The sequence below is a fragment of the Acomys minous genome, assembly GCF_964271855.1.
Source record: "Acomys minous genome assembly, chromosome: 11".
Lineage (NCBI taxonomy): Eukaryota > Metazoa > Chordata > Mammalia > Rodentia > Muridae > Acomys > Acomys minous.
The window spans coordinates 35516576-35532569 of record NC_140492.1 but is presented as its reverse complement, the minus strand read 5'-3'; the positions used below and the strand labels follow the sequence as shown (position 1 = coordinate 35532569).

Here is a 15994-nt window from a genome sequence, read left to right as displayed (position 1 = left end):
CTCAGAGGCGTGAGAACCCTGGTTGTTGTTATCAAAGGCCTACCTTTAACATCCAGGACAAGTTCGTCACTGAGGTAAGAGCTGATGGTTCCATTTCTGTTCACTCTCCACTTCTGCCTGAACTGCCCATGTTCAGTCCACAAGGCTACCCTGGCTCCAGGCGTGTCCCGGCCACCAATCACATCAAGACATGTATCACTGGCCTACACAATGGTTAGGAAAGAAGATGAGACTACTGCATTTGCCAATATAAACAGACAGGGTGAGTAAGACACAGACATGCAGTGGTTATGTGTTAACTGAATATTCCATCTTATTTTTAAAAGTCTTTATGGCTGATGAGGAAGAATAGGTACCAACAATGAAATGCACGCATATGTTTTTTAAAAGGCTCTGCCTCTGACAACAGGTCTTCAGTAAAGGTGTGTAGAACTGGGGGAGTGTTAAGTACCTATTAGCTTAGACGTATTATGTGATGCTTAGTTTTCTATTTTAAAAAACTAAACACTCTACCAGAGATAATCAGATACAGTAAGCAGGTACTAACAACTTTTAAATGCTTTTCATTTTTGTAATAAAAATAAAGACATAGTAGCATTTTTCTGAATTAGTGCTCTGTTCCCCCAGAGAATCAAGCATAACGAGGGAGAATGCTTGTATTTCATTTTTAAAGCATTGTTCACAACTATTCTAAAAAGAAGGGTTTTGACATGTTTGGAATTTGTGCCGTCAAATAAGGAACCCTTCTCTCAAAAACATATTGCTGGATTTGGCTCCAGTGGATAGAATTATTTAGGTATGTGTTAACCTTGGTCCTTAAAAACTGAAAGTGTACTTTCTACTTTTCAATGCTTTTCAGTTTGGAGCATAAGAAAGTCTAGGTCCGTTTTACATACGTCAACATTTTTATGATTACCACACACTGTATCTAGGAAGCCAACATTGTTTTTGGCATGCCAGCTGGTCTGGCAGTATTGTAGATAACATATAGATGTCAGAAAAAGCACAGTATTTACCTTGGATTTAAATAGTCCTCGGCAGTAGTGCCAGATCTGAGTGTCCTTCCCGCTGTAGGGAGAGATGCATACAGACATTGTCCGTGCATCAGCTAGGTTCCCGGTGACTGTCAAATACTCATCCTGGGCTCGGTTTCTTATTCTGATGTACACTGCAGGCTATGAAAAGAGAAAAGCCATTGGGGGTAGGGGCTTGGACTTCCACATTGGAAAAGCAGGAGAGAGAGAAGGTACTAACTTTAATAAATACTGTTTCACTCAATTCCTTTGGCTAGTATGCATTTACCTTTTTTCTGGTGATAAATCCTTGAATACAGAGCTTAAATTATGCAGTGTCTGTTAAACATTCTGAGAAGTGTCTATATGAGAAGCTAAAAGGTAATAATAGTTGTGTTGATCAGAACTCAATGTGACATGGTTGCGGCTGTGGAGACTTAGGGCCTTGCTGAGTTTCCTCATTTCTCAGCTGTGCTGGGAAGGATGGGGAGAAGGGCCAGGTCCTGCTCAACATGGAACTTAGTGACAATACAGGAATAGCAAGCATGGCAGTCAGGCACACTGGCATAGTGCTTGCATGGTCCGGAGCTGCCAGGGAAGGTCTTGAAAACCCAGACAGCAAGGCCTTTATCTAAGGAAGAAGTTACTTCTGTATTCAGAAGCCAGACTGTACTGCTTTGTCTGGAATACATGACACACAAGTTTTACAAGAAGAAATCTGAATAAAAGCTAATATTTGCTGAGTCCTGTGCTAAATGTTTTCCGTGATGATAATTTTGTCAGAATAACCAGAAGCTTTCGGAGAAAACATTTGTGGCTCTAGTTTTATTAATAAAGCTCATGCAGACAGGGAGCCGATCTCGGGCAGGATGGCTCTGAGACCGATGCGGGAACACAGTGGTCATCCCTGTGGTGCTGTCCCTGTGCGTGTGAAACGGAGGACACTGGAAGCAGCTCAACAGCAGGCCTCGGGTCCTGAAGATAAAACAAAGAGAGCTGGCATCCCAAGGAGAACGCTAGCAGGGTAATGAGTGATCTGGTACTTGGAGTACTTTGTACTGTCACTGGGAAACTTAATGCTGCCCAGGTAAGTAGAGCTTGGTCATGTTGCGGCCAGACTACCAATGAATGTTGTGTTTTGAAGTTGACAACACAACATGAAGCTGGTTGCCTTTCGGTAAATTGCTACTGTGCTTATTATTAGCATTTCTATGAGACATCACCTAAGCATTTAAATTACCAAGTAGAAGGAGCAAATGACTGGGCCATAGGAGCCTGTTGAGTATCTTAAAAAATAAACTATGTCTACATTCATGTCTGTAACCATGCTGGTAGGAGAAGATATCATGTGGCCTTCCTTTAGCCTCCTGAAAGAACTGAAAATTTCCCAGGAATCCCATGCTGAAAGAAGGGGAAAGTTGAGGCCCTTTTGCCAGCCAGAGAGGGAACTGCTTCTTAACAAGAGATTACACAGTTCTGACAACTTAGCAGGCTGCCCTTGCAGGATAGTCTTGATCGAGACAATGAGTCGTCCACCACCAGCAGTGCTGGGGACCAAACCTTGACAAGTATTGCTTAATTATGCATAACTCTAGCGCTCTATTTAAACATGTACCTCATATCACTGCCTCTAAGACAGACTGGGTGGGTGGGACCCATTATTTATCTGAGTATGGCACATGGAAAAATGTATCTTTTCTCTTACTATTTGGTGTATTGAAGACATGAGGTTGTAACTAGCTTGTTGGGCTGCCAGACCCAGGCTTTTACTCTACGCACTCTGGCATCAATAATTATAACTATAGTAATGCACTTAAGTATCTACAGCTCAGTGTTGTCTCCCACAGTAACATTTATTGATTTCTTGAAGCTTCAGTGAGCTTTTATAGTTGCATTACCTTGCACATATAAAGAAACAGGTATGACCTTCATGGATGACAGAACTCCAATTACTTTAGGACTAAACATCATAGTTTTAATCAATTAGACCAGGCAAGGTACTAATTACCCTTATTACCACTTGTAGTCTGACTCCTCTGTAATTACACTTAAAAATCACTGACATGCATTATAAGTACATCAGTGACTTCTGTATTCCCAGCCTCAAGGAGGATCATGTTTTGATTAATTTCCTGGTTCCTCAACAAAGATAAGAACTATGGAAGCACCAAGAACTATGGAAGCACCAATACCTGTACCAAAGTTAACATGAGTAACAAGCTACTGTTTTCAAAACTGAGGCCTGATTAAACAGTGGGGATAATCTAAAACATTACTGAAATGAATTTAAGTCAGAATATCTGGTATGGACATGTTATCCAAGAAGAATTTGAGAGGCTGAAGGCAAGTCCCTTTGCTGAAGAACCCACATACTTTGGACATAGGACTCAAGCATCCTCCTAATGACTGGCTTCGAGAGTACCAGAGATACTGTACAAGCTGCTGGGGAGGGGAGGAGGGCACAGCAATCAGTACTTAGTTGTACCCAACTGTGCTGCCAGATTGTCCTAAGGTGCCACAGTGGTAATCATATCTTGGCAACAAAGAACGGCTTAATACTTGCAAAACCATGCCTGGTACTAGAAACTTAGCCAGAACTCATGGATCTTCAAAGGTGAACCTACTCCCACTACTTTACTAAATCAGCACCATCCTAACTGCATTCCCACTTTTACCTTGTTTTTCCCTGCTATTTAGTTGGGTTACCCCTTATCCCATAGACTGGGAGTGAGGAGCATCCTGTAACAGCAGTGTACCGAGAAGCCACAAATGTTTCGGTTTCCTTTAACAGAACAGCTCTGGTTCTCTTCTGGAACACAGTGAGTAAATATACTTCCAAAGTCACAGTGTTACCATAGTTAATACGCAGCCAGTGTCTATATGTTCAATAATCACAATGATGCCAACAGCTTCCCCAGTAAAGAACTTGAGGTACTAAGAAATGAAGTGACTGATCAGAATCCCATTACTAGCAAACTAAACTATGGATTGACGCGACAGAGGCCTAATAGTGTATTTGTATTGAAGGAGATAACAAGAAAAGACTGAGGTGGGCACATATGAGCCTCAGCACTTGTCTCTGCTAGACAGACTGCTCAGTGCTTGGAGTGGGTGGTAGAGCTCAGCAAATGCTGATCTTATTTTTAAAGAGGCTAGGTGCCTAAGCACCTGATAACATAAAAAATCTCTAACACTTGGGTTGCCTTTGTCAAGGTACTTAGTCTTGATTTTCCAGTACTAATCCTTACCCTAACAGACTACTGTCAGAACCAAGTGAAGCAGTATTCTAAGAAACACATACAGGTAGATAGCTCTACATGCACCACTTTCCTTCTTGGTGCCACACACTGCCTGTGGCTCTTGATAATCCTGCATTGTTTCATGTTTTGTGTGGTGTTGGGGACTTACAAATATACATGTGTATATATGTCTGAGGGCATCTTTGGGTGTGGCCTCTTGGGTTCCACCTAAGTTGCCTGGAACTTGAGTACTACTGTGCCAGGGAAGCCAGGAGACCCTCCTGCCCCACTTCCCTCTCAGTGGAATTACATAAGTGCACCATTATACCCGGCTTTTAGTGTGGGTGCTGGGGATCAAATGTGTCAACTTTGGGTTCAGCATGTTAAATCCAAATCTGCAGCTCACCACAAGTTTGCGCCCATTGGTCCTCACCATTGTGACAGGTACTAGATAGAACAACGAGTAAAATAAGCACTGCCACTTCTCAAAGTGGCTTCCAACAGAGTAGGAATGAGCCAGTTCATCTACAGATGTACTTATAAGCTATGAACTGGTCTTGTAGGAAAGCCAAGTCTCTTAGGACTTTACAGAGGCGGGGGACCTGGCACATTGAATTAGAAGGAGAGGTAAGGACAAGTTGGCAAAGAACAAGAAAAATGTTCTATGCCGAGGGCACAGCCTTGTTAGCAGGCTGTGTGGAAAAGCCCTCTGCACTTGGGGGTATGTGCGATAAAGACATGAGTGAGCAGATAAAGCTGGGGAAATAGGGGGGAAGCAAGGAGGAGCCAGATCCCACAGGCCATGATGCACCCAGACTGTATCCTAAGTGCAGTGGGAAGCTTTGAAACATAAGACTGACAAAAGTAGGTGTGTGATAAATACTATTCTAATTAAATTGCTAGGACTTAACCTGAAGATTACATAATGGAAAAACTCAAATGCAAAGAAAGTAAAACTCATTATACTAAGGATCTTTTTCCCCCATTATTTGCCACAGAATTTACATTATTTTTTTGTGAGAAGAACATGGTGATAGAACTTTGGATTCAACACTAAAATCCAATATTGACTTTAGATATTTTATGAACTGGCTAAAATGTGTAAAATTCCCTCCTTGGGTCCATAAGTGACCAAGTGGTCAATATTTCCAGTACTGTGGTTTAGGACACTTCTGCCAGAAAATCAAGCTATCAGGGTCTGTTGTTTCTCTACGTCTTACCTGCTTCACAGGGCGGATAGAACCAATTGTTTTCCACCCACTAAATGCTGTCCAGTTTGGGATTTCATTAGGCACAAGAAGGATTTGCCTTCCCAAGAAATTGGATCCTTCATAAGCTACCCACCTGCAAAAAAGCAGGAAAGAAAAGTGTGGGACATTGAGAAGAAGAAAAAAAAAGCAACCTCTTACTAAAATCAATGATTTTACCATCATGCTTGACAGCTTCTAGGTCTACAGAGTCTCCCTCCTCCAACCCCCAGACAGGGTTTCTCTGTGTTTCCTTGGCTGTCCTGGACTCACTTTGAAGACCAGGCTGGCCTCGAACTCAGTGATCTGCCTGCCTCTGCCTCCTGAGTGCTGGGATTAAAGGCATGTGCCACCACGCCCAGTTTACAGATTTTAAATATACATAGTTATGCATTTTTCTTTTTCCTTGGTAGAGGTCAAGAAGACAGCCACTGCATCTGGAGTCAGAATGAAATGTCAGGCTCCTGCACTTTTAAAAAGGTTGCATCCAACAATGTAGCAAATCTCAAAGCATTTTAACACTGATACATTTGCCTCTCAGCATTACTTAGGAGGGAAGGAGTCTTCCTTTTCTTGGTTGTCACATGAGATTCAGAGCTTCTCCAGATAGCTGCAACTTCTCTAAACATTTCTTCCACTTCTTCTCAAGGCCACCAAGGACCACCCACAGAGATTCCCCTTTTTCAAAGATAGGGAAGATGGCAGAGGAGCTTGGTTCTTCCAAAGCTTGTGGTGTGGACCAGTGTCCCCTAAGGTCTGCAGTATAGCTCCCCTGGGATATGGCTGAACCCTCAGGAAATGACACCTGGTCGGCAGTCCTTCAAGGGACAGTATTACTTCAGTCCATTCCTCTGACTTCTTGGCTCGTTGGGTTTTCACCAATGCATATTTCTATCTTAGTATGCTACTCAGAGGCCTAAAGTAATCAGGCTGCTGATCTCAGACTGGAACCTTCAGAACAAAACAAATATTTTCTAAGTTTATATGCCTCAGGCATTTTGTTATAGTGACAGGAAGCCACAGCTGCTATAGCAGTGGCTTCTGTTCTTTTGTTATCCAAAAGAAAAAGTCTTTATCTTATAGAGTACCACTGGTGAGTAAAGGAAAAGGCACCAATACCTACATAAAATTGTGGGCAGGAGGGAGGAACTTAGGAAAACCTGATTTAATAAATCAAAAAAAGCTTGAGTAGAGTCCACCCTTTTTTCCTTAAGTGAAGGCAGACTTGGCCAAATTATGGGCATACTGAGGTAGCACTGGGCAACCGTCTCTTGACTTGTTACAGCTGCCAGCCCAAATCTAATCAACCACGGGCAAGGGCAGGTCAGCATGACCAGGGATGCCTAGCCACCTCTCCAGCTTTTAGCAAATGAGTCCCATTTCATGTTCATTTCAATGGATTCCACACATGGCATACATACACGGGGTCACATTACCATAAAAGAAACATGTCACAGAGTAGGTGGCTCAGCATCAAGTGGGGTGCTGGAAGCCCACAGTAGCCCAGGAAGGGCTTTAAACAGACCACTATTCCGGTATAGAGAATTGAGGAGAGCAGATAGATAAATCAGCTGTCAAGAATAGTGTCAAGGTGAAATTGCATACATTCTCTAGAAAGGAATAAAAATAGGAAGGCGAGAGCTCTTCAGCAGTGTGCCAAATACCAGTTTAACCTAGATAAGTGTAAGGAGCTGGAGAGATGGCTTCAGTGGTTAAGAGCACTCACTACTCTTCAGAGGACCCAGGCTCAATTCTCAGCACCCACATGGCAGCTCACAACTGTCTGTAACTCCTTTTCTAGGGGATCTGACACCTCCACACAGACACACATGCAGTCAAAACACCAATGTACATTAATATAAAAATCAAAAATTTAAAAAGTGTAAAAATCCTATATAGGGTTTTAAAATGCAACTCAAGTGGTCTTAGTTAACTGGAATGTAATATTCTGGAATCCTATATTAAGACCGAAAAAACCAATTATTTTTAATAAAGACCAAACCATGTGAAATACTTTTCAAAGGAAAATCTAAATTGTTGTATGTGTGAATTATATAAGAGCAATTTGATCTAATAGCTGACTTAGCTTCTGACATTCTTGATTTAAATAGTTAATTACTACACGTAATAAAAAGTCATTTTTATACTAACTTTCAACATGTATGCATATTTTCATACTTGAGTTTTGTTCTTATACTGTTGGTTTTCGACCAAGAGCTTGCCTTGGTGCCAGACTCTTCAGAAATAAACAGAAAGGCAGATTTTCCAGGATACAAAGTAAACTACAGCACTCTCCAAGTCTGTTGAGCACTGTGTTTAAGTACATGCCTAACGTGTACATTAAGCACTTAACACTTTTAAAAAGACAGTTTTCCAGAATCTAAGCACCTAGGGCCTGTACCCTACCATGTTGTCTGGTAGCAGAAATGCATCAACCAGTGAGGGCTATAGAGAATGAACACTCTGGTAGGGACTGCTTTCGGACAAACAAACCGTCAGGTCAGAGTAAAAGCAAACCATCTTAGTCTTTTAAGTGGTCACTTGCCTTACATGAGCGATGCTATTCACAGTCAAAATAGATGATTTAATGGAATTTCCCACAGAAGGGAAGTAGGCTCAAGTAAGGACTGTTACCTGGTAGAACTGCTCAATGATCCATACCAGCCCTCCTCCCCAAAGGGCTCTTGTTCCAGGTCACTGCAGACTATCATGTAGTCACCATAGTCCCATCTTATCTTACTTAAACAGAAGCTACTACTGTATCCAGATGAAGAAGAGCAGGGGCACCAATGGGCTAACAGCAGAGGTGGGGAGACAGCAACCAAGCAACTCTGTCATAAATCAATAACCATCCCAGAGCGAGCCGCCCCTCCCGTACTCACAGTCCACTCTTTATCCACACAGACTGGGTATAGAAGTGCAGGTCCTTGTTCAAAACAGAATTCACAGCATCTTCAAGATGTAACTCTCTTCCCTCACAATGTTCCAGGGCAAAGAGGCTGATGGAAGGTTCCTCAAAAACCTAACACACATAAAAAGAGGAAGAGCATCATCATAGGTGTGGGCACACCTGAAAGACAACCTGGTCTCAAATGTAACCCTAGGAGAAAGATGGAAGGCACTCTTACTTGAAAACAGCATGTGCAGACACGTAAGCAATGCCATGCTTTTTTTTACTTGTATATACTCAATGGCAACAACAAGACTTGGGGAGTGAGATACCAAACCAAGGCCACATCACTGTATTTGGGGTATTACTGACCAGCAGGTAAGTTAGAAGAAGTATAGTAATAGCGGGATGTAACATATGGTATGAAAATAAACATGCCCGGGAGAGCGCTCAGGAAGAGCAGGGTTACTTTTTAGTAAGAAGAGTCGACGGCGATGCATGAATAAGATGGTACCTGACTGAAAGGATGCAACAGGTTTAAAAGGTAGAGAAGATGGGGGAAGGGGCAAGGCAGGCATTCATGCGCTTTTTTAGAGGAGCCAGTAGAACCAACCAGCCTGAAGACAAGTCCCACAGGAAGGGTGCTGGATATATGCTCACTGACTGTCATCAGGTGCCACACTGCCACATCTCCTGCTACGCTGACAGGGCGGCAAACAGTTTGACTGCCAGGGCAGAATCAAGGACTGAGACTATGGTGAAGGAATCAGTACCCACACAGCAGGAACTGTGGCTGGTCAAATAGGGGTAAATTGAAGCTCTTAGTTTCTTACTTTCATATATGCTTATCTTTGTGGAGATGGACGTGTTTGGAAGCCAGGGTTCAGAGCAGAGAAAAACTGCATTAAAGAAGAGGGTAGGGGTGGTTACAGAACGCATGTGCTATGAGGATGACGGGGAAACTGGAGGTGGAAGAGCCTGGGGGAGGACTGAGGAGTGAATCAGAAGGGTCAACCAAAACTAAGTATCGGGAAAAATGTCACAGGAATACCTATAACTTTGATGGCCAATTCCAACTTTTTTTAAAAGAGAAAAAAAAAACATCAAAACCCAACTGGTTTACTTATAAGTGACCTGCAGATAATACTTGCAGTGGAGCAAAGTGACTTGTGCATCGTCATCTCTTGCAAAGGTGTTTGGAATTGCAAGGGAAAGCATCATTTAAATGTTCATCACAGGAGGGGACTGGCTCAATAAACAGGGGAACTACATACAGAGAATCCTAGTGAGCTCTGGAAAGGACGAGGAGCTCTTTATGGTAAGATCGCCAAGGCCAAGTCTGCAGAGTCAGGAAAAGAGAGATGGTATAAAACAGCATACTTCACAGGATACCTACCGGCTTGCAGAAAAAAGAAAATTTATACATTATAAATATGTACTTGTATATGAATTAAAAACATTGTCCAGAAAAAATATTGCCTCTTCTGAGACAGTGTCTAAGAAAACAAAGGGCACGAGAAGAACAAAAAATTTTTTACTAGGTGCCTTTTGGTAATTTCTGAGTTTGAATCCTGTTAATATATAATTTATTCAGATATTTATATTGGTAACTATGTGTGCGTGTTGTGTGTGTGTGTGTGTGTGTGTGTGTGTGTGTGTAGTTTTCATAATATGGACACTCAGAAATTTACCTGGCAACAGGATGAATAAAGAATAGAGAGATGGGAACTAACAGTATATTTAAAAGTGCAACAATATAAAGAGACAAGGCAAAGTCTGGAAAACCAGTGATGAATTAGGTATGCTAAGGCAAACAAATGGGTACCCAGGGAAAGACAAGTGCAAAGGTGGGGCTGGGGAGTGTGTGGTGACATTGGCGAAGTATCGACCATGCAGTCACAAGAACCGGAGTTTGGACCCCCAGCCCCCACACGTCGGCTGAGGCTGGTAGCATGTGTGTATTAGTAACCCCAGTGCTGCGATAGTGGGGGCGGGGAGAGTTGCTGTGCCCAGCTAGTGGAGCCAAAGGTAGGCTCTGAGCTCAGCGAGACTGTGCCTCAAAAACCAAGGTGGAAAGTGATAGATGAGGCAACCAAAGCCCACAAGAGACTTGTAGATTTGTAATTGAGACTTTTTCAATATCCTTATCTTCAAGGTTTAAAAAAAACATTTCGGCTGACCTTTGTCCACGTATCTATTGGGTGAGTCGTGGCTTAGGGAGAAAAGACAGTCAAGGAGCCTAGAAAGGGGTCACAGAATCAACCATCAGCAACTTTCCAGAAAAGAATTACAGACAGTAAAGGTGAAACTTGTAACCCAGAAAGGGGAAAAAAGGTCTATGAGAATGTAATTTAAATTCTACACAATATTCTAACTAAAACAGGGGTATGTACAGAACCCTCCTCCTCCTTTTACAGATGCCTGCTATAGCATTTTTGAAAGGCTGAGTTTGAATTCATACTCCATCAAATTTGTTTGCTCTAACAAGTCAACATTTTAGAAAGTTATCTCAATAAAAGGTAGAAAGTTTGAGAAAAAAATGATTTATTTATTCCTCTATTTAAAATGATACAGGGAAACTGAGGAAAATGTGCCAAACAACCGAGATGTTTTAAAGAGTTTCTAAGAGTTTACATTAATCAATAATCGCTTAACTGAGCGAGTAGGCTAAATGGCAAATGTACAGCCTAAGCAGCAGTAACCAGGTAAGAGATGACTAACAAAGCAAGGTCGGGAACTAACCCACGTCTTTACTGACAGTGAAAGGACATAGTCTAGTCCAATCTGACAAGCTTTTACTTGAAAGCATCCACTGTTTCTAAACTCAAGGGCAGCTCTGATAAATCAGATATGTCTATGTGTTAAGTTATTAAAGTTTATATTGTTCCAGCTTAAATATCTCATTTATGACTACATGTAGATGTGCAAGTACAATTGGCTTACACATGTACTCAAAGCATGGGAAGATTGGAAGGGCAACACAGTGCTAATCTGGACAGGGTTATGGCAATGGTTATGGTAGCTGAGCACTCGAGATGAGAGTCCAAGAAATATTTTTTAAAACTGTCTATATTCTGATGCATTCCCCAAGTTTAAAGATAGCAAGATAACAAAAATTAATGGTAAGTATTCAAAACAGAAGATGACAGAATAATCTGTACTTTATGAGAACAATAGAAACCACAAGAATTTAATTACAAATTGAGCTCTGTAAATGTCATGGCTCTGTTCCATGCTAAATTAGGAGACAGCCAACCACTCAGGGCTAAAAGTTCCACTTGGGAGTCAGCAGTAACAAGACATTCCTGCCAGGTCATGTCTAAGCCATGCAAAGTAGATACAGTTTCAAAGAGGAGTGTGTGGGCAGGTTATCAAAGAAAAAGAATGCTTGAATAATTTATATATAAGTGAAATTTAAATTAGGAAAAAAAACCAGTACAGCCTTGGCCCATCAATTAATAGATGTTGAGATAATAACAGTAAAGATTACCAAAATATGTTCTAAATATGTGCTTATTTGTTGTTACTGCTCTAAGAGACTAAGTGTTAGTCTTATTTATAAGTGAATAAATGTATACTCATATTTCTATAAGAGTCTAAAACAAAGTTTCTCCCTAATTTATTTGGCAACAAATTCAACCTGAACAAACATAGGCATATTTATAATATTTATCTGGTCTGAGTCAATGCATAAATTTCATTCCAGAAATAGAATGTGTTTAATTATAGAATTATTTCTGTACCCCTCGGGGTGTTTTCTTAAATACCATATAAAAAACTCAATTCTTTTTAAAATGTGGAAAGTGTTGAATCTTAAACTCCATTCCCATGAGGGATTGTGGACCTGAATTCACCCATTTAATCCCTAAGGTTTGCCTCTGGTGTAGGCACTACTTTTACACACAGAAGTTGAGGGGTCAAGGCACAGTCACAGGGTAAGTAAGGGAAGGCTTTGGAGCCTATGCCCCATGGTCCCAGAAGCTAATCCCTCTGCTGTTCCTCTAAAATGTTCTAGGTGCCAATGTTTCATGCTGAAGGATATGATCAGTCTGCAAGTGTGAGGTTACCTAAGCTTCTGCATGCTCCGCTGATGAGCATCTGAGATCCCCACTTTCTAGAAATCACACCTGCCAACTATGCTGGAAGGTCAGAGACCTCAGTGTACGGCCCCCGCTAGAACAATACAACCACATCGTCACTTTCAATGTAACTGTATAAAAAGTTTAACTCAATGACATACGATGACACTATATAGTTCTTTAGGTCTCAAATCACTGTTTACAATGAAAATGTGCTGACGGTAATTCAAGGCTTATTAACTGGTTAGGCTGTAAAGATAACATTTTCAGTTAGCACTAGACACTGACAACAGCTCTATCTGTACAGTACAGCCCAACACCTTCAGCTCCCCCACATATTTGCCAAATGAGTCAGTTTAAAGGGAACTGCAACTGAACTAACTTAGTGATGTGAACCATAATGTGTAGCCTAAATACCATTCCTAAGAGATGCCAAACTACTGGGGAAAGGTAAATGAAATGATGTGATCTAATAGAACGCTCACTGATCTTTAAGAAATCTCTAATATGATCTCCTCTGGGTTAGAAAATCCTATTAGCACCTGCTGCCTATCAACTCATAATTTTGCATACACAGGAATCAGCCCTTGCCTGTGGCTGGTACCCTGTCACTCAGCGCTGCACTAGAGGGCTTCATATGCACCAGCTCATTTATTCCTTGTGTTCGAGTAGATCAGAAAGTGGAGACCCGGAGAAGAACACAGGCCTTGGTGCACTCAGTACTATCAATGGTGCGTGGGAGCTGAGCCGAGAGCTGTCGGACACTGAGACACACTTCAACAGCTACCCCCGCACAGAGCCCTTTTCATTCATTTCATGTTGGCGCCCCCCTTTTTACATGTTTTTAGATTCTAAAAGAGCAAATAACATCACTTATGCCTATCTACAATATTACATCTGGATTTTCCATTTGTATTTTAGAAAAAATTTAACTGGCAAATAATGTGTGTGTGTGTGTGTGTATTTATTAGGCTCAATATATATACAGTGTAAGACAATCAAAGCAGGAGGTACTAGTATTTAAACTTCCTTGAATGTGAAACTACCTAACCTAACTTTTTAATACAACATGCAATTAACAATACCGAACAGTATTTAACAATATACAAAATTAGCATCAGAAATTTAAGTGAATAGAATATATTGAGTACACCTGAATTTAAACTCAGAGCTCCTAGAGGTAGGCTGCTTTTCTTGTCTATGGTGTATGGTGTTGAAACTGTTCCTGCATGCAGCTGCCCTCTGCTAACTCTACGCTGTAAATGTTCTTCTGTTCTTTGGATGTGCTACTGCTTTATCTCCCAATGCTCCAACAAATGTTCTCACGCTGCTCCCACTCTCCCTGCACTTCCTCCACTAGCGGCGTATGAATAACATTAACCTGCAGGCCTCTAGGACTGCAAGACAGTCAGTTCCTGTCAAGCAACTACACTTTGCTGCAGTTAAACCAAATTATGGTACTGTCACATTTTTAAGTACATTAGATACAAAACCAAGTAGGGTAACAGTGTCTCATTATTGTTTCATTTTGCATTCCTGCGATCATCCCTGAGGTTTAACATCTTTGCATGTCCTAAGTCATTTTCTCCTCGTCTACACATGGCAGATTTATATCCTCTGTTGATTTTCTTTCTCACTTCATTTGAAGAGCTCTCCTTGTATTTTATACAAGCTGCAAGCATATCCTTTCCCTTTGCGTCTTGCTGTGGCAGGCTGAGTAATTAATGCCAGACCATCCAAAACACACACACATCAGCATCGGAATGCTGGGAGTCAGTGAACACAGTGTTATTTAACACAGAAATGACATGACTAGCAGTTAAGGATCTTAATCTGGATTACTGAGGTAGGCCCAGTATAGGCACAAGGCACTCTTAGAGGAGGAAGGAGGTTGGAGATAAACCACAGAAGCAGATACATGGCAGAGGCCAGTGTGGTCCCACTTTGGGAAGGCTGGTGACCTCTCAGGGTAAGGAAACGGATTACCACCTAGGGACTGAGAAGAAAAGCATTCCTGTCTGCACCTGCAATTTGCCCCAGTGAGACCACTTCAGACTTCTGGCCTCTAGGGTTGTAAGACAGTGGATTCCTGCTAAGTGACCACATTTTCAACAATTAATTACGGCAGTGCTAAAGTTTAAATATCCCTACCAACACTTGTGTTGAAACATAATGTTCATCATGAAGTGTAAAAAGTGTATATAGACTCTGCACAGTATGGGTGTTTGGAAAAGGGAACTTCAGGAGTTAATTAAGGTTTAAAAAGGACATAAGAGTGGGGACTGAATTTTGGGGGTTTTGTTTGTATTTGTTTTCTTTGTTTTTTCAAGACAAGGTTTCTCCATGTAACAGCCCTGGCTGTCTTGGACTCCTTTCGTAGACCAGGCTGGTCTCGAACTCATAGAGATCCACCTGTCACTGCCTCCCGAGTGTGTGCACCACCACAGCCGGCGGTAAGAAGAGCTTTTTATAAGAGAGGAGAGATTAAGGCTAGGGAACTCAGTTTCTCACCCAATGTAGTCTTCCCTGCTGCTACATTTCCCAATCATAAGCTAGACAAGCATTTTTTCCTTTGTAAATTACCAAGCCTGTGATATTCGCTTGTGGCAGCAGGACATAGATTATGACAAGTAACTTCTACTCATGTTTCTCTCTTAACCTTTTTCTTACTAATTCCTGCTTTCTGTGTCTAAAGATGTCCATCCTGATCTGATGTCATGGGGAGAATTTCCTGCATTTTCTTCTAATTCATAAAATTCACTTTTCATGTTTATATTATGTTTAGAGTAAAAGACCCTAGATATTGTACTATTTTTGTTTTCATGAGACCTGTCTGTGACATTTTAGTGATATTACATATGCTGTAATATTCAAGTCTTCTTAATGCTGATTCTACTTCTTAAGAATGTATCATCAGAATCATGGTTTCACTCCAACTTCTACAGGTTCTCATTACCACGTGTCCTTGGCTTTGCCCACTTACAGTTGCGAGGATAAGAATTATTACTTCAGAAAGCCAGACTTCTAAGCCAAGCCACCATGGAGACGCTGGACAAGCAAGGAGCAGACTTCTGCTCCCATGGTAACGTAGTTAACAGGCACCCAACAAGATACTGGGCCAGCATTGACTTGTCTCAGCCTGGCAGTTTGAAAGTCACAGTCTGCTCTTCTCACAGCCAAGAACTGCTCAGGTATCCTATTCCCATGTCTGTACCCATCATTCTTAAAATAGTCTGCTCAGCTTTGAAGCAGTTCAACAGATGGCAGTGGTAAACCGCTTTCCCCATCATCCTTCAACTTTCAAAGCTACACAGAGCACTGTAAGAGGGTGAGATACAAGCTGACCATTACTCCCAAGTGCAGCTCCTGTTATGGAGTGAACTGTACACAGGCACTGCCTGGTTATGTTTGGTGGGACTGGATCATTTACCTAATTATTAAATAACGGAGCCCTATGTTTTGTGGCCATGGGCTAAGCAGAGGGGACTACAGGTCACACAATTCAAAATGAACATAATGCTCTATA

The 15994-nt window shown here is 41.5% G+C and overlaps 1 protein-coding gene across 1 annotated transcript in view; it reads right to left on the bottom strand.

Moving 5' to 3' along the window:
- Nucleotides 1-15994, bottom strand: part of CRYBG3 (crystallin beta-gamma domain containing 3) — a 100848-nt gene that overhangs the window by 2209 nt on the left and 82645 nt on the right. The window contains exons 18-21 of the mRNA XM_084801431.1: nt 8382-8521; nt 5473-5596; nt 1017-1175; nt 44-203 (exon numbers count right to left, since the gene is read on the bottom strand). Of these exons, the coding sequence (XP_084657557.1) occupies nt 44-203; nt 1017-1175; nt 5473-5596; nt 8382-8521 (583 nt within the window). The remainder of the gene's footprint in view (nt 1-43; nt 204-1016; nt 1176-5472; nt 5597-8381; nt 8522-15994) is intronic.